This window comes from Oxyura jamaicensis, chromosome 9 (genome assembly GCF_011077185.1).
Source record: "Oxyura jamaicensis isolate SHBP4307 breed ruddy duck chromosome 9, BPBGC_Ojam_1.0, whole genome shotgun sequence".
Lineage (NCBI taxonomy): Eukaryota > Metazoa > Chordata > Aves > Anseriformes > Anatidae > Oxyura > Oxyura jamaicensis.
Window position 1 is genome coordinate 2181653 of NC_048901.1, and position 27677 is coordinate 2209329.

At 36.2% G+C, this 27677-nt stretch overlaps 1 protein-coding gene across 4 annotated transcripts in view; it reads right to left on the reverse strand.

Moving 5' to 3' along the window:
* Positions 1-1405: 1405 nt before the first annotated feature.
* PLS1 (plastin 1) overlaps positions 1406-27677 on the reverse strand; it is a 39796-nt gene continuing 13524 nt past the window's right edge. For all 4 annotated transcript variants that reach the window (XM_035334580.1, XM_035334581.1, XM_035334579.1 and 1 more), the window contains exons 2-16: positions 23571-23679; positions 20210-20373; positions 18981-19110; positions 18459-18591; positions 17470-17551; positions 15976-16141; positions 15733-15875; positions 14620-14715; positions 12925-13120; positions 7875-7953; positions 7465-7579; positions 6578-6711; positions 5070-5193; positions 2821-2945; positions 1406-2356 (exon numbers count right to left, since the gene is read on the reverse strand). In XM_035334580.1, the coding sequence (XP_035190471.1) occupies positions 2221-2356; positions 2821-2945; positions 5070-5193; positions 6578-6711; positions 7465-7579; positions 7875-7953; positions 12925-13120; positions 14620-14715; positions 15733-15875; positions 15976-16141; positions 17470-17551; positions 18459-18591; positions 18981-19110; positions 20210-20373; positions 23571-23640 (1893 nt within the window). In that variant the 5' untranslated portion in view covers positions 23641-23679 and the 3' untranslated portion in view covers positions 1406-2220. The remainder of the gene's footprint in view (positions 2357-2820; positions 2946-5069; positions 5194-6577; positions 6712-7464; positions 7580-7874; positions 7954-12924; positions 13121-14619; positions 14716-15732; positions 15876-15975; positions 16142-17469; positions 17552-18458; positions 18592-18980; positions 19111-20209; positions 20374-23570; positions 23680-27677) is intronic.

The window sequence follows — 27677 nt, forward strand, 5'->3', positions numbered from 1 at the left end:
GCTCCCCGCCGCACTGCGCAGGCTCCAATGGCGGCTTCACCGCTCTGAGGGGCAGCGGGCGGGGAGGAGCACGGGCATGCGGCGGCCGCCGGGCTTCGGAGCACCCGGCAGCCGGCGCCTCCGCTGCCCCCCGCGGCCCCGCAGCCCGAGCTGTCACCCTACAGTGGCTGGGGGCCGGGTGATCCCCGCACAGGGTCCACCCGGAGGACTGGCGGGGCTCCCGGGGGGAGCGCGTCGTCGCGCGCGAAGCGAGGCGACACGAACACAGAGCCCAGGCTGGGCTTGCTGTGGAAAGCGATAGCAGCCGGTTATGCGGCTTAGTACATTATACCCACTCTTTCCTTCGAGACTAGCCAGCTAGCGGCCCAGAAGATGGTTAGCTGACTACAGCTATTCACTTGACCTTAGCTATAACGACTTAAGAGGTGGTTAATGGAAGTACTCTAAACAGCTACCGTGTTTGCTCTCACCTTTAACAAAACCCCATGGCACTGAAAAGAAGGAGGGGGGTGCTCCTGAACCCTGCTTTACGTTTCATTTAAGTTTGAAAAAAATGTGTAAGATGTATTTTTTTTCTCTTCAAAGGGATCAACGTAATACAGAAATGCATTACACAACATCACATATAAACCCTACACCATAATTTGCTGACTGCCAGAGCAGGTGAATACAGTGCTTTAGAGCTGTGTAGCTCAAGAAGTGAACGTGTTCTTGCACAATAAAGCCCCAATAACCCTGAATTCAGCTGATCTTGAATGAGGACTGAGACAGGTTTGGCTTCAGCATCAGTCATACAGCAGTTGAGGTTCTTTGCCCTATTTATAACCACAAATAGAAAACAAGTAACTATCAAGTATTGCTAATTTATTATTGCCCAGACAAAACAAACCAGTACACAGAGACAAATGGTTCTAAATCCAAGGAATTAATTCTCTAAACCTCCTAGTACTCTCTTACCTAAGGGAAAACCAAATAGATGCATCAAATTCTCTGTTAATAGGTTGGGCCAAATACTGAAGATACAAAGCTGAGTATGACTGGCCACTCATCATCATCCCTGGGTATTGCAACACCTTAATGACCACTTTAAGGAGCTGAGAGAAAAAGCAGTGGCTTCATACCTTAAATGGAGAAGTCAATTTTTTAGTTTTCTGGCTTCCTTATTGTTTTATTAAAGATCTAGCTCCTTAATCTCTGGTGAAAATTTATGGCTATGGAGAAAGTTACAAATACTTACTCTGAAAAACAATATGAAAATCATTTTGTCTTATGTCATCTAGACAATGTACCAGTCTTTCTATACAAAACCTCGACACGTGCTATATATATACTTTGGGAAAAAAATAATAATCAAAAGAAACAATCTATAAGGAAATGCAATACATCAAGATGAACCCCCAAACTGGAACAGCTAGACCTTTATTGTTCTCTTTTACAGTATTTTATGAAAATTTTTTTTTAAAAATCTTTTTTTTTTAGTTCAATTGCAAAAGATAACCTATGCAGATCTAATAATGACGTGATTACACTGTTATTTGCTGTTTTTTCCCCTCTAGACACAAACCCTAAGTTCTTGCTCAATAACAAAACTATTACACATTTAAAGTTATGCTCACAAAAATGTTCTATCAGCTTTTTGAATATTCATTAGCTTCCAGACATTATCATAGGCCTTTACTTGCTCTCACGGAAGTCAACGACAAGACTCTGACTTCCACAGGAGTTAAGCTCTTAAAGAGTAAGGCAAGGATGATAACTTGTGCAGTAATATACTATAATATTATAGTAATATAACAGGGATTGGAATGCACTTTGATATAGGTATGACTACATGTAACTAACACCCACAAAAATCAAATGATGTTTCACAATAGGTCCTGAAATAACGTATGTAAAGTGATACAGATTGTTACATGCTATGGAAGCTAATACAAAGGAAACTTGATTGGTAAGGTTGTGTTTTTGTTTTTTCAAGCAATACAAATTTGTCATGTTAATTTGGTAAAGAACATGTTCTGAAAACAATAGTACCCATAAATAATCAATGTGTTATGAAATCGAATGAATTTTTAATATAATTACATCCTAATGTGTTTAATGAGAATATTTGTGCAAACATTTTCTCATTTTATTCTGTGCAGCTTCAGAATTCTGTAAGCTGTGAGGCATTCATTGTCTCATTGTCCTTAACATGGCAGAAAGTGATATTAAATCTCTTCATTATTTTATTTTGTTCAATCCTCTTCCCATCAAACATGCAAACACCGTCATCACCATTTTTGGCTTCACTTCGACCAGATCATCTGGGAGAGCGTATATACGAGCACCAATCTTGCGAGCAACTGAAATGGCGTACCTTAGAAAACAAACCAAAATAAATATTATTTAACTTACATCTACTGAAGCATGAAGATTCACAACACCAGATTTTAACAGCAGTATATGTCCATTCAGTCAGCACTTCCTCTAGGAGGAAATGAACATTATTCTGGTAAACTATATATTATCAACTGTACTGGCAACCATTTTGCTACCCATTATCAAAGCATTTATGTTTCCCAGAAACAGTGTGCATTATGGCAGACTATTAATAAACCAGCTGCAGTGGAGTAGGTGATATCAGCTGTGAATTTGAGTTCATAATTGAAACATGCTAGAGAAATACCTCTAGGATATTATAATTTAAAATAATATTCTCTTTGAAATGAAGTAACATTAGTGTAATTTCTCTCTGTTAAATTGATAAACCGTATTAATTACACTAGGAAATAAACCATTTCTACACTTCAGGAAAATAGAAAGCATTCATTTAAAACTTACTTGGCATTATTCAATTTGTCTTGATAAGAAAGATCTTCTCTCTTGACCATTTCTGGGCGAATTGCTTTTGGTGCAATGGCATCTATTAAATCTAGGACAGGTAAACTAGTGCTAATTGATTTGTCCTAAAAAAAAATATGTAAAAATTAGCATAAGGAACCTAATAGCTTTGATTATTCTGTCTTTGCAACAAAAGAAAACTTACAGCCCATCTTAGATATTGAAAACTAGCAGTGTGTTTTGTTACTTTATTGCATAAACATCTCCCCCCCAACCCCCCTTTATGTAGTCTAATGTTGTTTTCAGCACATCTAAATTATAAGGTTCACACTCAATGTTGGTATCATTGCACAATTATAATTGGCCTGAATTACTTGAATGAAAAAGTCTTCCCCCTTCCCTGGGCAGAAAGGAACTTTGAAAGAAGTCCAAGTACCAGACTATTCTCAGGATAACAAAATGGTACTTGCATTCCCCAACTAGTCTGATTTTTCTTTTTTTTTCCTCATAGGAGAATTATTTTCTGAAGTAGTTTATTGCCCACTATATCATTTTTACATCCCAGATGGCATTCTGAGATAGTATGAGCAGTCTATGTTTTGTCTTTAATACACGGATGTGTTTTCCTCAAGTTTTAAAATAGAAAATGCTGTTGCTGCCATTATTTCTTCCCTAATATTATGGGAAATAAGCATCCTGCTGCAAGATGACATCAAACCAACAGATAGGGAAGATAGGGAACCAACATGAAGACAGTTTCAGCAATGCTGGCTCTTGTTTCATCAGAGCCTTGGCTCATAAGACACATGATCCAGCTGCCTTCATCACAAGATTACAGCTATGATTTCAAATTCCATCAAGTTCCACAGAGTAATCACTCTAACTCTACATTTACAAATAGTAATATACATCTGCCTGAAGACATGGAATGCATTGCGTATCTCCTCAAGAACATAAACCATTTTTGTTTCAATTAATGCCAATGTGATAAAACTTGGCTTTCATATTCCACAACAAATAGCAGGGAACATTTTGTAGCATTTTCTCTGCTACACAATGTTTGTGGTAGTAATCCCAAAACATAGACAAAAATTCAAATTGTGAAAGATAACATATGTTGTCAAAAATCAGTAGTAAGAGAAGCGTGCTGAAGAATGTCTCGTCTGTATTTGTCTACCATCCTTTGAACTACCTTAAAAACAAACTCTCCCCCAAAAACACAGGCATACCAAAATCAAGATGCTGGGACAGATTATCTTCTTTCATTCAATTTATTTATATGAATATTGCTACAATAAATGTAGAAATAAGAGAAGTTGATCTTTCCATTTATGAAGATCAACACCAAGTTTACCTTCTACAATCAAAATGAAGTCTTCTGGTGTAGAAAGATAATTTGATATTACCTAGTGCCCAATGCTTACCTATTACAATGTCATCCCAGTGAGCTCTCAAATATTTGACCTGGTAGGTTATGTTCCTGTTGTGAATTACATTGTTGTAACTGTTTCAGTGCATACAATAAACCCGTGTAAGAATGATGTATTTGTATACAAGTGCAACCCTGCAGTTGATCTACCACTTCTAAAGAATGAAATTAACACACCATGACACATACACCTGACATACCTGACTTCTTTCATGCCTAACACTAAGCACATGAAAGGAAAGCTTTATCAATTTGCTCATTCTTGCTGAAATAGAAAAGCTCCTGTAGCACTTGGAATTATTTGTTGACAGTGACCTGTTCTGTTAGGTCTGTGGCACACCAGCAATGCCATTCAAGCCAACACAGGTTGCTGGTTACATTGGGTTCCTCTGCTGGTGCTGTCACACACTTGTTTTTCAATGGCTGCTATTAAAGAAGCAGTCAAATCTCTTCCTCCCACCCCCAGTATTTCCAAAACTGTTCTTCATGTCTGTGCTCACAAGTATGTGTGCGCCAATATCCATATAAATGGAAGGTATCTGACATGCCAGTGCTTCTGACTTCAGGCAGATGTCCCTTGTTTTTTTTTTTTTTTTTTTTTTTTTACCTTTTAGAACTTATAGTCTCTGCTCTAAGATTTCTTGTTATTAATAGAGCTGTGAAATAATTCTGAAGATTAACAGACTCTCAAAAATATTTCCTTTTACAATTATGCTAGCTGATAGGGGAGAGCCACAGTTAAAGCCAAACTGTTAACGTATCAGATTAAAAATCCTACATCTGGTTATAGGTGGAAAGAAAAGTAAATGTATTTGATTACCTTGAAACTGGTAATTGAAGTTTTCTTATTTGCCTTTGAAAGTGTCTGATTCACCCAGTTTATAATAATTTCATCATTTACTTTTTCCCCCTCTCCAAGGTCTGATAATACATTCAAAGTATACCTTTAATAAGGAAAATAAGAGTCTGAATTAAAGCTAAAAGCAAAAGTAAAATATTAATTCAGCACAGTAACAATTCTAAGTAGTCATTTTCATAAAATACCCTACCTTACAAACTATTAGTTCATTAAATCCCTTTTTCACTTTTGCAAGAATAAAATATCATCCTACAACTCAACGTTCAGTATTACATCTTCTTTCTGTATTTTACTCAGCACATTATAGCTAATTTTACTTTATATGCTTAAATGTCTCCCCTGCATCCAGGCACAACAGTCTAAGAACCAAAACACTGACTATTTCAGGGTAAATTAATTTACAGAAAATACCTTAAAATATTCTTTACTGAAATCAACTTATACTTATACCTGCTCAGTGCACTAACAAGATTTTAATTTCACATTACTATAGCTGTGATGGCTTTAAAGTTCTTCCCTGTTTTCAAGTCTATAGCATACGTCACCTCTTCCTAATTATCTTCCTTTTTTGATTGTGCAAATTTTTAAATCACTCCCTGCTTTCAGAAAAATACATGGAATAAAGACAAAATAAATTAGGTGCTTTTATACTGGCTAAAGAATAACCAATTTTAAACACAATTTTTAATACGTAAGGTTTTAATTATTGATATATAAATGGATGTATGCACGTAGAAATATACACTATCGTTGTTTCAGTCACTACACAGCATGTAAAAAAAAGTATATAAATTTATATCTCAGAGTAAGTGAATGTTTACAAATGACTCCACAAATCACTTATTTAAAATACGCTAGAAAATTGCACTTAGTTCTTGGTTCATTCTTAAGCATTTTCCTCTATTATTAACCTACCTGAACTCCCATATTTGTCAGATCAGTATTTAAAACAACAAATAAAAAAACTAGCAGTGCTGCAGCCTTATTTGTTAATATTCAGTCAAAAAGATTTTGAATTTGTTGAAGTTCACAATGGTTCTTTGATTACAAAAGCTTCAAAATATTTTGGTCAATTTAAATGTTTGAATCAATACAACATAAGACAAATCTTGATCAGAAATTTAATACAGCTTAATCTTTGGTATTTCCAGTAGTATTAATTCTTATATAGAACAGTTATAATTATTTTTCTATATAACCTTATTATTTCTACTGCTAGGCTAGTGTCTTGCAATTTTTATGTCAAAGTATGAAATTTCACTCAGACTATGGAAGCTTTTGTACCTGATTATAACAGGTGCATGACACTGAAGTGATTGCACCTGTTCTTTCCCCGTACATACACTGTGCACCACGGTACCTGTTAGATGAGCTGAACACTTGCTTTAATTTCCCTTGATGTACAAACAGCAACATGTATGAAGACATGCACAGATGCATACATGTATCATATACTACGCCTAACTTACCTTCTCATCAGCTGCCATATCAAAGCCAATGTCAGAGTAGGATTGCCCTCATTTAGATCATGTCCAGCAATACCAACCAGAGAGAATTTTGCTTTTGTCTTCCCAAGTTCTACAGCATAATTGCAATTCTCAATCTAAAAGTAAATGTATGCAAACAATGAAAAAAAAAAATCTGTAACAAAGACCTAGAAACTATGTCTAGTATCAATTAATTTGGCTTACTGTTACCTATCGTGAGATTTTGAAGCTACAGAAAGATTTCTAGCCTTTGTACACTGTCCTGTTTTTACTGTTCTTGCAGATATAAATACAATTACGCAAGATTGCAATGCTAATCATATTGCACACCCGAGAAAAAAAATTCTCTTGGTTTTTATCTAAGTAATAAATAGTCACATCAAAACTGACCTTGGGAGAATACTTGGAATATGTTATTTTTAAGCAAACAGCAGTTTTTTGCCCTACATTTCTGGCTTCATAATGATAACAAACTAAGTGAAAGCTTGGATTCTGCAGGACTCCCACAAATTCTCCTGGCACAATATTAAACTGTTCTGCAACACCTCTTGATATAAGAGCATTAGACAACAGCTGTGTCACGCCTGAAATTTTTACTGAGATCCCCTAATTAGATCCTAAATTTAGTATTGCCAAATGGCAGCCACATTTCATATTTTGAAACTCAAGTGATAATATTGCTATTTATTTCTTGAAACAATACCTGGAAGATTTTTCTCACCCCTCCTCCTGTTTCCCCTTACCACATTTGTTTGTTTGTTTTTGGCTAGGAATGTCTCACTAACACTCCAATCTAGACAATCCAGGTTACTATAAACAGCAAAACTCGAAACAGTGAAACTTGATTGTATTTGAGAGTATCTACCAACCTTTTTCATATTACCACCGAGCAGAGGATAAGGACGTTTGTTGACATGGCTCCAGTCAACTGGCACACGAGTCATCTCATACAATTGGAAGATTATTAAAGCATCAGAGAGGTCACTAAATGAGAGTAAGCCAATATTTTAAAGTATGAAAGTTCATATGCACAATGAAAAAGTTATTAAATGTTTGAGTATTTCTCAATCATGAATGGAATATCTGAATCAGGTACTGCTCAGTGAGTTCTACAGAAAAGTTCCTGTCGTGCTGTATGGAAATTTGGAAACACTACTTCAGTAAAAATACAACTTCCCTTTATTCACATTGTTACTATATTCTAGCAGATATTCATAAATACCTACTTTATTATACCCAAGGGAGAACAAAATACTACTTAAAGAAAAAAAGGCCTTACCTGTACAAGTGGTTAACATATGGGCTTACACCCAATGAATTCATCCAGTTTCTGAAAGTCCTTTCTTCGTTACTTTCTCCTATAGGGACAATATAATTCTATTTAAATTACTTGGAGAAAACATTTTAATAAGCAATATTTAAATGACTCACATACATACAACCAACAAGTTACTGCTCCTGCACTATGGTGTGTGTTTTTGTTTTTTTTTCCCTTCTTAAAAATAAGTTCATAATTTCCATAATAGTAGTCCCTAAAGGCCAATAAGTAGAGGTAATCTTATCAAGTTCAGGGTCCCTCAGGTCTAAGCAAAAGGCCAGAGAGCACAGGGTCCATCTTTGTATGTGTGTGTATGTGTGTAGATGTATCTTTAAAAAAATACAGAAATAGACTGTTTATTGGTTTTGTTTTAGATGATGAATATATAATGGTGCAAATGGGGATAAGTAATAACAAAGTTAATGACTAAAGTTCCTAAAACTAAAATAATCAGCGGAAAGTATATTCAACACTATCTTTAAATCTGTTTGAAACCACATTTTTATTAAAGGTTAATATTAACACAACGCAATTGCGTCAAACTGCAGAAACTACACTTGTACTCTCTCCACACAAGTTCCTAGTATTAATTTGTGAAGGTCCTCCAAAGCAACAGACATCACCTTTTCAGTGTTTAACAGTGGGGGCTCAGCAGGGCAGTATTATACTAATAAAACGTGTGAAGCTGTATGCACTGCCAAACAGGCTAGTTATTCTTGCAGATTTAACTAGCAACTCTGGAATTGTTGGAAATTTCACTTGTGATTGACTTTTTCCAGCAGAATAGATTTTGTAAAAGCCTTCCAGCAATCCTACCAGTTACTTTCCATCTTATGAGAAATGCAGAAAATTCAGCAGAAAAAAACCCTTAGTTTTCCTGACTTAGGTTGTTCTTATTATAATCACGAATCCCTTAACTAATGTTCTTTCTTTATAAGGTTACAGCTTGCAGTAATACATTAATTTTCTACACACAACATTACTTAAAGTTAACAATGAATCTGTGGCCAATTACTTGTGAATCAATGCTACATAAGCCATTTCCTCTTACATCAGAGAACAATTAAGGAAATATTTAGTCTGAATACATGAGCTTGCAGTAAAATCATTGCTTTGTTCTGTTGGTCTTATAATCCAGTTGAAAACAGAGAGGACACTGGGAGAGAGAAATTCTCCACAAAGAATGACAGAATAGATCTCACAGAACTGAAACATATGAAAATCTGAAGATTTTTTTTCACCCGTTCCTTAGTGGACAATGGCACTGAGTTCATCTAATGAGGTTTATTTAGCATGAAAACAGCCTCATTTAGTTCCGCAGTTCATGCTGACTACAGAACAATTAATGTTTTCGCAAAGCGAAGTTGATGTTTAAACATGTGCATCGTTAGATTAGAAAGAACACCTCCTTAATGTTATTTTTCCATTAAATTGATGTTCTGGCTCTATTTTTAGACAGAGGTTCCAGTTTTAATCTAGAATTTCTTTTCTATATAAAAATACCCAGACTTGAAAATGGATTTTATCGAAAACATAACAAATTCAGATATTTCTGTGAGATACTTCAGTTGTAACTAGTATGTTCCAATAGAACACATTTTATAAAAAAAAATAACAAACCTGCCAGCCAGTTTACCAGTTGCTTTCCAGTTAATAAGAAATTGATTATACTCATCTTACTGCTGTATTTTCTTCCTGAATTATGAGATCTTTCATATGGAATTCAACCTGGGATTTGTTCCAGATTCACTTACAAAAGTTACCAAAGATTCCTTGATGAATGAATGCATGTTGAAAGAAATACACTATTCTGCAAGGTCTTCAGGCAGTCACCTTTGTTTCACATATTTCTTCCCAAAGCAAAACTTAAGACAATAAAGGATTACATTTTGTGATAAATAACATCAGCCTTTTTCCATAGAAAATAAAATCAAAATAGAAGCATGAGAGTACCTTAGAGGTACTTAAGGTCACTTTTTTTTTTTTTTTTTTTGAATGTTTTGCTTTAATTACGTTTTTAGGCTTACTGATCTTTGGGTTAGTTTACAGTGCCTAAAAACTGACCAAAGTGCTTCTAAGGACACTTGTCCATTGCAAAGATGACAACCAGGTTACTTAATGAACTCTTACTAAAAGCACAGCTACAAAAAATTACTGAGCAACTGCACTCAGACTGGGAATTTTACAACACATGCTTAACACTGCCAAAAGAATCCCAAGTAGACAAGCAAGACCAAGAGCATGCAAGGTGGGAAACCCCCTTTTGTCTAGCAGGAATTCAGCACAGTGTGTTTAATATGCCACTTTAAACAAATCCCTTTATCATGCAACACGTAAATGTTCTTAAGTCTTCCAGATGGCTGAGAACCATTTTTTTTTCTCTCCATTCTTTTATGCAAAATATACCTTGTGATCCTATCAGGAGCATATCTTCTGCTGAGTGGTGCAGCAGATAGCCAAAATCATAGGAAAACTGCAGAAAAGGGACAGAGCTACACAAAAGAGAGAGGAGCAAATTTGGTAGTATCCTTTATATTTATAGCCATCTCTTTCTTCTCTGAGATCATTATACTACGGAACTGAATGAGGAGTAGCAATAAGGATGGGGTCAAGATTCAAAGGGCTTCCAATACCTGAGATTCTCTCTGAAAGACAACAGAGCTTAAGATTTAAGTTTCCACCCTAAATTCAGCTGGCCTGAGTGGGAGTAGTTAACCCTCTCACGTTAACAATCTTGAAGGCTACCAGCAGACTCAAAAACAGCCTCAGATAACATGCACACTGGACAAAAGATGGGTGGACATGTTTCCATGTTCTCTTCCCCTCAAGAGCTCATCTTTCTGGGAGTTAGATCCCAAACTCTGGTGCCTTTCCTACAAGTGAGAATTTCCTCAGAGCAACAGCAACACGTAAGGGTGATGCATTTACTGAGGACTCCATCCTCCTCCTCCCACCCCGCATAGTATCAGATGTTTATTTCCTTTTGGAAAAATATCTGAGGGATATGCTCTCTGCATACAAGTGACCATCACCAGACAAATTATCAGCCTAAATTCTAATTTATGCCTAGTGTTTGTTGTTTTAAACCAAAAACCAGCCACATCATATTTTTGGGGTGGAATAATCATGGAAAAGATAGAATTTAATGCAAGAAAACTAAGGCTTTCCAGAAGCTCAACTCACCCACATACGAGTCTAGAGCTTTAAAACTTAGCTTATGGAAGGCCGCTGCTGGTTAGATTCACAAAAAGAACTATACGGTGTTCGACTTGTTCACATCTTGCCCCCATTTTATATGCATCATGTTAGACCTGTGTTTTTTTTTTCTTTTGAGTTATACTAAATTTAATATTAAAGCAATAGAAAAATACAAGAATGATGCAGAAAATCAACCAGCAGAAAAGGACAGAGACAATTAAAACACTAGATAAAAGTCACACCAAGAAAAATGCAGAATAAATACTTTAACAGAGTACAGAAAAGTACTAAATACAGTACCTACATTAGGAGGGGTCAAATCTGGATTTCATGAAGCAAAATAGGAAAGCATTATAAATTATGAGTCAGATTACAACAGACCATCTACGACGACACTATAAAGAAACAAATCACATTTTGTCTAACGCTACTTTGAGAAAAGGTTAGCCAATATACAGGACTTAATGGTAAACAAACAAATGAAACATATCAACAACATTGTCTTTTGGTTGAAATAACTACCGATAATTTAGATCTACATGGCAACACAGAAGTTATTATTTAGGGGCAGAGAGGAGTCTTCTACTTGCCTTTAAACAGATAATGCTGTCATGGTTGTCCATCTCTAAAATAGTCACTATAAAAAGCAACTTAAATTTGGCCTGTATTTACCATTAAAGAACAGTACTCTAGCATTTGGTGATTACATATTCTACTTTCACACAGCTCTTGCACACAATCCTAAAAGCATGTATTTCCAATAAAATTGCAGCAGAGGAAGAGCAAGGCTTTTCTTCAATCATTTGTCACAGACAGCAAGGACTGCAGCTACTAGGGATGTCATAGCTGGAAAAGGAACACTGCCTCCCGTGCTTTGATACCTCTACCAAAGCTGGCACCTATAAAACTGGAACAGCAGGAAGCCTGAAACAGAAGTGGTCTGAAGGATACAAGATTTATGAATTGGGGTTGCAGCAGAGCAGGAAACTTATGAAAAAGCTAGAAGCAAAGGAAGATGGACTCACCTAGATGGAAAGGAAACCTGATAGGAACAGTACAAAGAAAGCAAGAGCAGGCAGTGCAGAGCAATGTGCTAACATTGTTGCTGATTCTGTCAAGTGTGGCAACCCTCATTCTAGCCTTTCCTTTGAGATCAGTGAACAACTGAAATACACTGGCTATACTGTTTCATTATCCTAGATTAGCTGGTCCACAGAAAGGGTAACAGCCAAGGATTACTATTCCTTTTTAGCATTAGGGTTCTGAACAGCACAATACAAGCACAGTACAAGCTCACAGATATGCTAGGATCCATACAGGCTGTTGGTGCAATAGATTTGTACAGGTCATTTATACAGAAGCTTTTTTTTTTTTTTTTCCAGTTTCCAGTTTTCAAAATGCAACCAGCTATACACACGTATATAAAAACCACAACCCATGAGAAGTACTTTAGAAGACATAGTAGATTTTAAAAGACAGTTGCAAAATATAGTACTCCAAATTGGGAAAAACTGTATTTGTGCATCAGCTAAAATATAAATACTATGGCAAGAAGCACAGGAACCTGGAAAAGGAATAAGAGAACAGGCTTTGCTCCTACAAGTTAAAAATAAGAGATTATTCATGAATAGCCTCTGGTCAAGCTAATGAGGACTTCTACTACAGGCTTATGCTGAAAGCTTATGAAAAAGCTCTATATGCTGGTGTTAACACAGGCATCATCACACAGGGATCCTTTATCACAACCTAGAAATAATATTTAAACAGAAGTCATTAGCGGTCTTATCTCCTATATGCTTAGCAAGTTGAGTACCTTCTAATAAATTGAGATCATAAGATGAATTGTCAGGCTTGTGTAGGGCTGGATGTGTGTTAAAGAGATTTGCAACAAAAGCCAAATTGAGTTTAGGGTTGCCTGCAACCACGTCTGCTGGAGTTACAAACTGCCTGCAGCCCAATTTGTCTGCCTGTTGGAGCATGTATTCAGCCCTCTTGAAGTCATTTTTCTCCTAAAAGAAAAAAACAACAACATTAATTTGTAACAAACACTTGCATGTTCTGACTGAAGCTCCAGTCTAGCAAATCTTGACCTGTGTCTCCCTCATTCCCCTAATGCCCAAGCTAGCTTTTACAGACCTTAACAATTCCCCTCTTCCTTCCACTTTCTTTCTGTCCTTCATTTCTGTGGCTGCCTGTTCAGCATGCCCAGTGAATCACAGCAGACAGAGGTGAGTGGTTATGTTTCTGTTTCCAAGCTGTTGATTCCCTTACCGAATGTATTTCTGCTATATGAGCTATAGGTTCATAATCACTGCTTCAAACTGGCATTCTCATAAACAGTACTTACGGATGATCAGATGATCTCAAAACCCTCCATTACCAAGTTTGGATGTGATATCAAAAGAAAGACAAGGTGATAGGTTTCCAACTAAAAACATTTAGAGGCAAAAATAATCTATGTGTAATGAAAAGGTATTTTGTATATTCATCTTTATTATGAATCTACCTAGAATAAGCAAGTCTTCAAAACCACGTAACATATACCTTTTGCCTCTAATCTTCACACGATTAGAAGTTACTATTTCAAGGGAAATCGGTTAGCAACTGATTTACTCTTAGAACGAAATAAGTCATTAATTCAACACTGGTACACTCAGCCAGAACCTTGCTCTGTAACAAGCTTGCACATTATTTATACTGGCTTATAATCCATTACAGGAAATGATCAAATAAACTATAGGAAATTGCAAAGGAAAAAACCACCAACAAAAAAAAAGCAACAAAATAGATCTCTCTTCATGAAGAAATTTGAGAGGACTGAAGCTCAGTTATAAGCAAAAATTATACATGCATAGCTTTGCAACTCGGTTTTCATTATAATAAATAATAAGATTTTGATTGATATGGGTATCTTAGGCAGCCAGTTCAATTTTGCATCAAATGTTCTCTAAGTAATCTTTCTAACCAGCATTACGTAGCCGCTTAAAGAAAAGCGTTCTTGACATCTAGATAACCATTTTCAGCACTTCTAGCCTTTTGCAACTTAAAGTTTGACAGTTGCTACGCTTTCCTGCTAGTTACTTGAAAGGTTCAAGTTATCTCCGAATTCTATTTAGGTTGAGGAAAGATCACAAAGTTTGTGAAGTCAGCTTTTTTTCCTTGCCTGAATTCCAAAAGAACAGAACTGAAGCAGGATGTTGTAAAATTCATATTGGCGGATCCAACTGAAAACACCGAACAGTTGCACACTAATGTAAGTAAAACACAGTTCCAAATTTTAAACTATAGGATGCATAATCCTGTTTCAGCAGTGTCCTGGAACTTGACTCTAGCTTTTCTCATTTAATCTCCTATGACACTGGATAATCTGACTGAGCTATTGTATGCTTCGCAAAAGCAAAAGGCAATTCCAGAACAGCTTTGCAACCAAGATGTTGGATACATATACAGAGGTCTCAGATAATTCCAGTCTTATTTTTTTATTTTTTAAAAATTTCAAGATACTTACATGAAACCCTGAAAAGTCAATTTTAACAGCTATTTCATCCGGGTCATCTCCTTTGGGTGCAATCTGATTTAACAGATGGTAGTATGCTCTTGAATCCTAAAACACACAACATAGTATTAAGAAAATGAAAAAATATGTAGCCTCTGATAGTCATTTACTACTCTTGCAGTCTGATTCAAAAGGCACAAAAGTCAGAAAGATGGCACTTTAATTACAGTGAATATGGATGAGGTCATACAGCCATTTTACTATCATGTATCACGTAGGACTTATTTAGCCAGATGAAAGAACAGAAGTGTAAGCTGATTTTTCTGGATGATGTTAATTATATTTATTCTGGTGGATATGGAGTAGACAGCTGCAATTAAGATAAAGAAATTTATATAGGTTACCCACAAAAAAAACAAACAAACAAACAAACAAACAAAAAAAACTACAAAGGAACATGGATCTTATTTGTGGCTTCCAGTCCCCTTGGGTCTGTAAAGTGGCAAACCAGCACAACAGTGATTGAGAGGGGCTGCTCACTTCTTGGATCAAGAATCAGTAGCTACTCCAAAAAGCTCTCTAAATAACTGTACTTTCCAGAAGTGCAGAAGTGGTTTCCTATTCCTCTGTACAATGCCATGTACAAAGTGCAATAACCACTAGCAAATACACAACAGAAGGAGTTTAAAAGCCACACTCTTCTTCCTTAAAAAAAAAAAAAAAAAAAAAAAAAGGAAAAAAAAAAAGATGGGTTTCTAATGATGTGTTTCTACAAACCCACAAACAGAGGAGGATTGCCAAGTAAAAGGGCAACTAACAGGGCAGTACAAATTTCTCTAAGTAGCTCTAATAACCAACTTAGAACATTAGAACTGCCTTGAATATGGGCTTGCAGGAAATGTTCGCTTGGCACTGTGATGTGATAATACGTGGCATGAACAATTGACTAGGATAGATGAGATCAAAATCATGTTCTTCCAGTGTTGAAAAATGTAGGCTGAACCTGTAGCTAGAAAAAGCAGATGACTAGTATTTTTCTAAATACTTCTGATCTGGCTCATTTGTTTCTATGCACAGTATGTTTTAATATCACTATGTTCAATTATCAGAGTGGTAACTACATACCTTGATATCTTGGCTGAAATTACTGATTTTTTGCCACCCTGCATTGGTCAGATGGTAGTTTACCCAGCGTAGCAAGAGCTCTTCTGGTGAAAGCTTCAGTAACTGATCTAGTTCTTCCCCTTCATTTAGCAAAGCAATTAGAGCTAAAAATAAGTTTGAAAAAAAGCTGAAATAATTGCCATCATGGTTTCAAAGCAGTTAATTACAAATTGTACACATTACAATAGCTAGCATTACACTTACCTTCATTTCTGGAGATCTCAATATCAGCAAAAAGACCAGCTTTTATGATCTGCCACAAGAGCCCTAATACCAAGTGGGGTTTTCCTTCTTGTAAATCTTGTGATCCAATATTGACAACTGTACAGCCAATAGCAGATGCTGAGTTCAGAGCCAAGTTTAGGTTTTCCTATTCAGAATATCAACATTTAACAAACTTATGAGGTTGTGAATCTTTGTAGCTTTAATATGAACAAATTTACTAAGTGTCTAATTTTCTAAGTGTCTGAAGCTGTAAGAACTTACGGATTAGTTGAATGGCTCCCAGTGCACCCTAGAGATTTCTTGTGAGACACCACGTGTCCTATCAAAATTTACTGGATATCATCATTGGCAATGTTTAATGTGAATCCACCAAAAAATTGTGGATCACCTTCCACTGCTTAGATTGCCAATCAGTCTTATTTGTATTTCACAGGTATCACATACACAAATTAGACAATATTGCCCAAAATATCAGGGACTTCATCCAGTAGAAAGATGTGTTTATATGGTATTTTGCCCTGTGTAGGAGGCTACTGACATCACTGCCACCACAGCCATTACCTTCGCTCTTATACAGGCTGACACATTTATTCAAGCAACTCAAAGTGTGACTGAATAGCATTCGAAAATCAGAGCAATTCAACATGCTGACACTGAAAGCGAAGCTAACGATCGCCACAAATGAAATATTACCAAAAAAAAAAAAAAAAAAAAAGGCAGGTGTCATATTACTCTTTGTCCTCTCCAGTGTCATACTTTATCTATCTACAGGGACAGCAAAAGCACATGTATTATCGTATTTGCTGACACATATCCCTTAAACGAGTAGAGATTACAAGACCCAATTGGAGGATTTAGGATATGGTATGGTGTTAACTTTCCATATTTTCATGTCACTATCTGAAATTAAAAGGCTGTCCAGTAACTGAAGCTTTTAAACAGGATTTTATTTTCTCCTTAGGCTGGTAACTTAAGGATCTACTTCCGTCTTCCACACCTGTTTTCTCATATCCAAAATAATTTCTTAAAAACAGGTTCTCCTCAACTATTTTATGGCTCATACACAGCAAAAAACCATAGAGCTTCTCATCTTTTGTCCAAGCCACTCTCCTCTACTGAAAACACATCATCTTAGCATATAGTATACAGCTATGCAAATACTTTCTGCATTGCATCCCTAAATTTGACCCAGACATCCACTCAGAAATTTAACATTATTTTGTTCAGATTCTTAGTAAAGCAAAAAGGAACATAGTGAAAGAACTAAGGGAAGCATGAAAACAAAGCTTTCCTGTAAGCCATTTAAGAAACAGAAGACCTCAGTTGAGTTTGTTAGAGAATACAATTTCACACTTTGACATTTTTAAATACATAGGATTATTTCACCAGAGTAACTTTCATTAAAACAAAGCTATAAAAAAAATATATTTTACTTTCTCATTTGTGACAAGTTCCTATTTGTGCAGTACTTACAGATATAGTGAAAGGAGTGAGTTTCTTCTTATTAATAGCCCTTTCATCAATTGTATCTGGTTGTGAAAAGTTAATCATTTTGCTAAGGAAGAAAAGCCAGAGTTTATTCAAACTTCCACTTCTCAGAAAACATGCTTCATTATTTGGTTAAAACATGAACACTTGAAACTAGCTGTAAATGTCTGACAAGATTAAAAAAGACAACCTCCTTCATTAAATATTTTCTCCTTGTTAAATAATTGGATGTTCATCCAGAAACACCCATGTAATACCTAATTAAAGAAATTTGAGCAATTGGATTTATACTTAAGTAACAGAGCATGTCTGTACTGTCAAAAAAAAGATCCTCAGTGATTATGACCGTTAATTATTGACATTTAAATAGTCTCTAGTGTAAATGTACGATAACTAATTCTTCTGCACTGCATTTCTATAGTATCTTGCATTTACAACAACCTCAAATACTAATTCACATCAACACTAATGAGCTTATCCACTGTTACCATTGTGCAGAAGTACTGTTAGTCACTAACTGCAAAATTACAGCAGACTAGAGTTTAGGGATGCACTATATGCTGTTTTGCCATAGATTTAAGTCAGATTTCTGTTTCTCCCATCCTATGATTTAGTAAATATATTTATTAACTTTGAAAATCTTTGCAACCTGAAACATTTTATTCTTCTGGCTAACGAATATGTGAACTGTGTAATTATCTCCTTCATAAACTGCCTGTGCATATCTGGCATTGATGATAACGGATCTGAAAAGGAAACCACTTTTATAATATATGCACAGAGTCACATAAAAATTTACTAAAAATAGTATCTCTATAGGCAAACAGATTTTTCCCATCCTACACATTGGTTACCATATTTATGAGCTGAGTCCCCATGTTGAAGCCTATCAAAAGTTTTCCAATTCACTTCACTGTGAGCAGCACTTAACCTCTGCGATGAGTTTCTTCTCTTTCGTGCAGCCATTGACTCACCAAAGGAGGATGCCATCTGCAAGGCATTTAAAAAGACTAGCATCCGATGGGTTCATGGGAAGGAGGTGTTTACAGTCCGGGTCATCTTGTAGAGCTTTATTTATCCAATTAACAAAAGCAACTTTTTCTTCCTCTGAAAAGGAAAACAGCATTAAAATAATCTAGAATTAATAGAGAATAGATTAAAATGTAACAAAGCCAAAAATTAAGTCTAGTTATTACCATTATGCCAAAGGAGCATTTCACCTGCAGCCCAACATTCTGTCCGTGTTTGTTTTCATTTTTCACTCTGGCAAAGATGCCTAACTTACCTCTGAGTACAGCATGAAGCTAGTGACAAATTCAACAGCCACCTTTTAATAAAGTGCCACCCAAATTTGTCTTGTCCATCTCCACATGCTTTCTCTTTGTTAATTTGCTTTCAAAAGCAACATTTTCCAGTTTTCTTCTTTTTCCATCTCTAGTGCAAATGTAAAGGCATTTTCCCCTGTCAGGCAAAATTTATTCATGCTTATTTATTACCTGAATAAGAGTGCTGTGTCCCCTCAGTAGATATTGCTGATGTTCCTCCAAGTGCTGTAATACCCAGCTTTTTGTTTATTGATTTTCGGTAAGATTTGCTAACATCTTTACTTTTCAATTCCTGAATTATCTGCAATAAGAAAGACAGAGAGCATTATGATTAATTACACCTTCAAATAGCTACTTACCTATTAAATCATATCAGCCCTCTATCTAGAGTCAGTAAAGAACCTGAATGCCTTTCTCTGTTATATACGTTAACTCTTGAAAACAGATCCGCAACAACTAGAACATACTTATTTGCTTATGTCATCATTTGCTTTACAGTAAAAGGTTACCACATAAAACTTACGCACCTTTAAGCAAGGTGACTGATAGTATTTTCCAAGAGCCTACAATGTAAACCATATAGGATATACTGTTATGTCCTGAATTTGCCCAAACACTGTAGAGGTCTCAGAACTGACAATAAACAATAGGGAACACATAAAACTCTATACTTGGATGCAAATAATTGCATCTCCCCTATGAAACCATGCAAGCTAAATTATTGAAAAGAGACAGGAATAACTAGCTAAATGAGCAACCTGATGCAATTAGCAGCAGTACTCTAAAGTCAAAACAAAAACTAACCATCCCCAAGCACACAGATAAACCAACAGCTTGAATAGGTTTTGATTCTCTTAAAGAACACTAGATTGTGACCCACACTTAAAAAACATCTAAACACTTCAAAGTTGCTTGCAGTGAAAAAATTTTCCTCACTTATATATAAAAAGTAGCCTTTAATATAGAGATTGAACATACTAGCACAAGCATTAGCGGATCACTAAGAGAATTTAAAGGTTGATTATCCAATGTACTACTCTGTTACCAAAGCAAGGTTAGACCAAACAGTTTCTAAAAATACATAGTCCAGCTCTTCATTTTTGAGGAAGTAAGAAGAAGGGCTGTTTTGAACTACCATGTTCTCTCATGCTGCCCAAATGAGACCTACTAAATCAAATGGAAGAGTAAAATTCAAAGACCGGAAATAATTATATAGGACACTGTAAATTATCACAGAAAACCCTCCTGTGCTCAAACTAGTGCTTAGTTGTGTATTAAAGACCATCTAATTCTATTCTTCAGGTAGTAGCTAAATAACTAGTTCTTATTCATTTTCTAAAGACCAATCCTTAAAACCAAAGTACTGCAAATTAAAGAAAAGTCCAAAAGAAATGTCTTACAGATACAAATTCTTCAAAGTTGATTTTCCCGTCTTTGTTGCTGTCCGTTACTGCAATGATTTTTTCTACTATCTCCCGTACTTTGTAACCAGGCAAGGGTAGACTTGCTTCTTTAAACAGATCTTGAAGCTCATAATCACTGACATACCCACTGTTGTCAATATCTGCAAAGCAAAAACACAGTCTGGTTTTATACTTAAAGAACCTAGTATAACATCTGTTGAGAATAAATCAAGTGCAAGAGATATACATAGGAAAAGATTATTTCTTCCTGTGACTTCACTACATACATAAGCAAGCATGAACAAATACTTCCGTATTAGAAACATAATTGGCTGGGAGGTGAGACGGCCTGCTCTGTATTTTCACAGGAACTACACTATAATACCAAAGCACGCTATAACAAGATAGCAAATTTTTAAATAGCAAAAATTAAGCTTTTTAAGCTGCCAACAAAATTTTCAACAAAAACTTCAAATGAAAGAAAGATGAAATATTACATTTTTTTTTCTGTCAGTATTGTTCTACCTGCAGTCAGTGTACTCAGACTGGAGACAAATTGTTGTTAGAACAGCATGCTTACACAAGAGCCACTTGTTGTCTTGCTTACACAAGAACTCTATGTGACTCTGCATTTTGTTGCATTTTGTTTCTTAGCCTAATACCTGGCAGACATTTTCTGCTCTTCAAAACTTTTGATGTGGTAAGGCTTAAGTGTGAAGAATAAATCCAGGATGATCTGCATCTGTTTATTAAAGGTGACCTTTCTTAATCTATCTCTGTTGGTAGCAATTTGTACTGCTACCTTCATTTACGCTGGACTCCCAAGACCACGTCAGGAATGTCCATGTTCAAGAGGATCAGAAAGCTCTTCTCAACATGAGGTGCGGTATAGCTCAAAAACGAATTAACAAAAGACCGACTCAGTCTAATTTGTGTTACTCATGATGAACACCACAACAACACAGCAGAAACTATAAAAATTGAATTGACACGAGTCAGAAACAGAATAAGGTGACCTACTCACTCTTGTAACATGCCAATGCACTCCCGCTTTGTTTTTCAGGTTTACTGGTTAAAAGGCCAGTAAATGCTTTTTTCTGATATCAGAACTCTGCCAGTAATACCAGAGTGAGTGAATACATATCACATTATAGAAGGCCAAGTATAAAAATACACTTTCATCTCCAGCCATAATTAATTGCTATTCATTAATTTCCCTGAAATCCATACTACACTACATAGCATCTGTACAGCTTCATAAAGAAGCCACAGTTCACTGCTGATGAAAGGACAAAAAAAAGGTAAATGTTACTGTCTTTTTATGTTTTGTATACTACCAACAATTCACAGATCACTGCACAGTGAAACTTTATGCTTGTATACAGATTAATCCATCCGTTGTCTGGCTTACCTGTCAGACACGTAACAACACACTTAATAACCGTGATGGTCTAAGAAGCAGAGGACATGCTCACAATCTCACTCAGATTACCAGCTATGTTAGTTTGCTGGGCTCATCTTTCACTGTGGTAAGTTTCCACAGTGACAAGCACAGACAAATACATTGCTTTTCTTGCAGTTTATCAATGCAGGTGCAAGCAATTAATTCACACAAACATTGAGAATGAAAAGACGGAAAAAAGAAAACCTAGACGATGATTAATTTTGATGCTTTACAGAAAGAAAGAAGTGCTTTTTCAGTGAGCAGAATGCAGATGGTGAAAAACAAACAAATAGATAAGCTGTACCAAAACACTACTGGCAGCTGGTAAGATAGGCTACTGCTTACGGGACTGGTACATGTATGCAGTGGTCTTCTCTTTGGTCTGTCATTCCAGCTCCTGGAAGCTACAGCCACCTTAAGCTACAGACTGCATCAAGATGATCGTTTTATACAAACTCATTAATTATCAGCCATAGACACATCTTATCCCTTTAGCATTTCTAGCCTTTTTTCATTTCAAAACATACTAAATCAATGAGTTCACAGTTTTATTATGTGCCATGAATAAATATTATTACTTTTTGGTTTAAGCTTCCTGACCCTTTACTGAGCATCACTTGACACTTGTATTGACAGAAACGAAGCAATTTCCTGTTCACCTTAACACACAGTGTTACAGATATCTAATATACAGCTTCCCAACAGTCTCTTTACTGAGTTGGAGAGTCCTGTCATTTAGGACTCTTCTTGGCTGAAGCTGTTCCATAATTTTCATCCACAGTGATTACCATGCCTTAACCCTAAAACAAGCTTTTCACCTGGTTGTGCAAGTAGGATTGTTTTCTCTTCAAGTATTTTATTTTGCAGGTACTGACACTGCATTTCAGCTGCTGTTGAGACAACTGTTTTGTCGGTGTCATTCTTCTGTTTTTTAAAGTGGTTTTGCTCTATTAATAGCATAAAAATAAAAGCATATGAACAGTAGAAGGGGAAAGGCAAGGCAAAGTGGAGTGTCCATCTGCTGTGTCCTTCAGCTATCAGAACCAACACAAAACGCAGATACATAAGTAGCTGTTATTAAATAAAAATTCTTCTGTGATTCAGGAGTTTAATGCTGGTTCTCAAAATTATTTTGAATTACTGTGAAATGACCCTGCTATCCCATTAAGAGTAATTACAAATATGGTCAATTGCTTTGCTGAGCTGCACAGTTACACATCACCCCCTCAGAACCGTGGAAAACAAGAAATCAAGCAGATGTGAACTTCAATGTTCACAAGTTTATTGCAATCTGGAAATAAGGGTTAGTAGTTCACTAATTTCTCGCTATTTCTGTTTACGCTCAGATTAATCTGAAAACATTCTGTCAAACATACAAAGTCATTGAGTTAAATTATTAGCATCTGCTAGCTTTAAAGGCAAGATCAAAAAGTCTCCAAGTTTAGCTTAGTTAAAATGTAAAGTTACATCCAACAAACTGAAAGAAAAATTACTAGTTCAAAGTATGCAAGTAAAGCAGAAACAGAGACAATTATCTAGGTCAATAATAAACATGAGAACATTTAATAATTTAAGTTTTATCACAACAAAATTTTGTTGAGATTTAAGGAGTTCCAATAACTGATTTTTGAGATGTATTATGCTGCAAATACATTAATTTTTGAGCTGGACAGTTGTAGTATTTATGCTATTTTACCTGTTTTCATTGCTGAAGTAAAAAGAAGTGAAGAAACACAGTTGCATTGAAAACAAGTGGTTTTAAATAAGCATTCTCGGTTTCTTAGCTATTATTTGCAACAGAAAGAAAACATTGCCCTATTAAACCAAAGCGATCCATAAAGATTTTGTCCACAAAAACCTACGTGGCTCTGCAGTGTTACTTGCATCCTTATTACCTTCTTATCCAAAACATACCTATCTTATCGAATGCTTCTCTTAGTTCATCAAGCTCTTCTCGAGAGATAGTAGTTACGTTGTTCTCCATGTTCTGACAGCAAGAAGCGTCGTCCTCAGTTGCTTACACCTAACAATAATTAACGAGATGTTAAATGGCATCAGTTCCAAATACATACTAATACAAGTTACTGATCTTTTCAGTACCAGGTATATAGCACCTCCAGGCCTCACACAACATTACAAACAACACTTGAAAGCACATTTAAATACCCAGCAATTCTTTCCTGTAATAGCAACTGAGAATTTACAACAGCGACTCCAATTGCATATGTGCAATGTTTTCATTCACCTAGAATAACCGACAGTTAACCTCCACCACATGAGCTATTTTCCAACATCAATATCATCACCTCATACTTCAACAGATTTTAGAAAAAATAATTTCTATGTGCAATGCAGCATCATTGCCAATTAGAGATTAGGACTGGGATTTAGTCCTGCAAGACCAAGCACTCGCACAGCAGGAAGCCTCAGTGGGACGCATTCAGGCTTACACTCAACAGTGGGCAAACACAGATGCATCTTTCCCCAGCAGCTGCAGAAGTTACCGTCCCCTGACAAACCTATTGCCTCCAAACCTATATTGCCTCCTAACACTCTTGAAGTGTGAAATACGAGGCCTTTACTCAGCACAGTGACTGGAATCTCAATATGAATATACTTTCTCCAACCAACTTCATGCAGAAAGCCAACCAAAAGAGAAGACACCTTCCCAAGGGCTGATATTAACCCCCCCATGACACGTGGTTGCCCGTTCCCTCTTATCCAAACTTTGCCCATGGTTTTATAACAGGATGATTCAGCCCTTTATTAGGCAGTACAAATTCATAAAGAGGTTATGCTCAGCTGTCTCAATATGCAAGGTTATATTTGCATTTGTCTTTTGCCACCACGCACACACCATTTGTGTATACGAAGTAAGCCTGCTATTGCATCCATCGTAGTATTGTTAAGCTGCACGCACCATTCTGCTTGTAGACAGCAAGCCACAGACGGTGCTGTGGCTACCAGAGTTTCATCTTAGCTTTTGTTTTATAAATAAAAACTGACAAAAATACATCTCAATTAGTATTTTGGTCAATTTGTTCAGTTACATATTTTTTCCCTTTCTGGTTTGGTTGTTTCTGATGTAGTGGTTTTGCTTAAGAGCAAGAAAAATATTTCTGATGGACAGTTTATTCACCATAATTATATTCAGATCTGCCATACACAACTAATTCTCCACCAAAAAAAAAGAACACAACAGCACTGCACCGTTACCCACTATGGTCAGTGACAACTAGGTGTACCATGGCCTCACGTCAGTAGCCACGGAAGTGTCTTCCGATTTCAAAATCATGTTCTCTGGGGTTTATGTTTTGAAGTCTGTGCTCATCTGAAACCAGAGCTAGACACTTCCTTCAAAAAGGAAGTTGAGGTTCTGGTAGAACAAACGTCAAGTGGAGCCCATGGTTTTAAGGAAAACGAGTATCAAGAGACACGGTAAAACCCTTTAAGGTAGCAGCTGGTTTGCCAAGCCATGCAAGAAAATAACACAAGAAAATGCTTGTCACAACAGAGACTGTCACAAAGTACAAAAGTGAAATGCTTACTTGGGCCCTAACTGCAGCATAAGCACTTCTTTATCTACACTTACACTTGTCTAAGATATATATAGAGAGAGTAAATCCTGTGTAATACGCAGCTGAGTCTCATCTCAGCGAGTTTCTGCTTCTTCTAAGGTATACCCATAGTAGTTTAGTTTTCTTCCATGATTCTAGATTAAAAACTAGCATCCAGTTTAAATTCTAGATTAAATTCTTAACCAAGTGCGTTATTTCAATTAAACCCTGCCTACTTCATTTATGTTAGTATTTTCTCTGTCTTCTCTGGGACTGCTCTTGTGGTTCACAAGAGTGTGGGTGGTGAGTTAAGTCTTTTTCCTTCGTGTCACCCGATCTTCTTTAAGTACTAGATTTAAAATCCTACTCATCCATTTTGCTAAGCTTACTAGCAGCATGTACCAGGCTTCATACTCAAAAAAAAAAAAAAAGACCTTACACACAGATGTTTCTGGAAGTACAGAAACCCGAGTAAAAATAAAGAATGGATTGTGGGAAAAATGAAAAAAATAAACATTTAAATCTAAATTATTAAGAAAATGCAAAGGCCTGAAGCTGTAGAGACAGAAAACAGTCCTTTGAAATATAAAAACAGGATGTCAAAGGCTAAATGAAATATTAGGGCACCAAGGTACAAAATACAGCAATACTTCCCTCATACTGTTAATGTTTTAAACTACTTATCATTACCCTGAATCAGATTTTATCAAAAACAAATTTTCAGAAGTTGAAATGTAATTAGTTTCACTTATCTTTTATGACTCAGAACTTAGATTTCCCACCATATTCTATTCCAGAAAATAGCCGTCTTGGATTTCCAAAGACACTGCTTATTTCAGGACCACAGTAGACACACCTGTTCTTGAATGAAGCAGATAAATAAAACTAATACCTCTGCTTTAGAGAGACACTCTTAAATACCCTATTATATAATTACTGTGTAAATTAGCCAGTCAGTTCAATGGCAGAAGTGCTGCAATTATGGTTGTGGCATTCAGAAGAGATGACCTTTTAGACCTTGCAGACAGTTTCAACACACAAACTTCTCATCTGGGCTAATAAATACCTTGCACACATGTATCACCACCCAAGGCTGACAAGATTTAACATCAAGCCTACAAAAGCAGGTGTCAATTGGACCCACGCCTGCCTGCTGCTAACATAAGTTCATTTACAGATAACATGTTTCTCTGTAACCTGATAGTGTTCATGCAACATTAAGATTTTCTGTAGCCTGAAGTGATATTAAATCATCTCCTGCTGCTCCAGAACAGGGTAGCTCCAAACACTGTTTTTATGCTGCGAAAGTACTCTTGATCCTCTTTTAAACCCTAGCCAGCCTCCTTGCCATGAACTGACATTATTCATCCAGCCCTAGCCTGCCTTCTACACCTGGAAGGCTTTTTGTATCTGAAGACAATTGACTGGAGTCTCCTGGAAATGTTCTGCATCCAACACTAATGCAAACTACTGCTGGTATCATCGTGGTATTTCTTTGTGCGTGGAAGAGTATTCGTGGCTGAGCAACAGCCAGGGATACAGTAAGCAGGCCAAACAGCAGTTCCTGTCTCCTTTTTGACCTCTTATCAAGGCTGTCAGAAAAAAAAACAGAGCAACTGATTGGCAATCAGCCCCAATGGTTTCCTCCATCCCTGCAGGCAATTGGCAATTTCTTTTTCAGCTTCATTTCAAATTCTATTTGCCCTGTTTTCGTGCTGCAGCTGCTTCCGCAACTACAATGGATGTTACAAATGCTGACTCAAGAGCTTATTTTCTTTTGTTGCTGTTCTTTTTGTCTGGTACTAGAGACACACCTCCTCTTTCCTGGTGCAAATACCACTCGCTCTCTGCATCTTCCTTCACTCTGTTGTTTCTAATGACAGCCAAGCTAGCATAATTGTCAAATACAGGTTGTGCAGAAGAATTACCGCTTTGGTAGCAATAATTAGTTATTGGTATGTACTACCTACAGTTATAAAACATCAACATTTGACTTCTCTTACCAAGCTTTGACTCAAACTGAGATACAGTTTAATGCAAAGATGAAACAAAACAAACAACAACAACAAAAAAAGAACAAAAATATCTCACTAAATTTAAGCCATTGCCAGATTAAACTAGAAGCTCTAACCTGTTTCAGAGAGAAATGAATGCATTACCAGGTACAAGAGATACAAAAGGAACTTCACAGTGAGGATGTGCATCAGATATTTTCCAGATTCAGTAGGGACAGAAAATAATGTTATATTATAACTGAGAAAATGCTAATTAAACATTAGCAAAGCCTTGTATATTGCAAAAACAGTAATCATTGGAACTAACTACTATTGATACACATAACTTTGGCTCTATATTAAATTACAGATACATGCACACACATTTCAAGAACATAAAACATAAAACTCCTGCCGAACTTTTTTTTTTAATGTTACATTGAAAGATCTTTTTTCTCATGTTACAATTA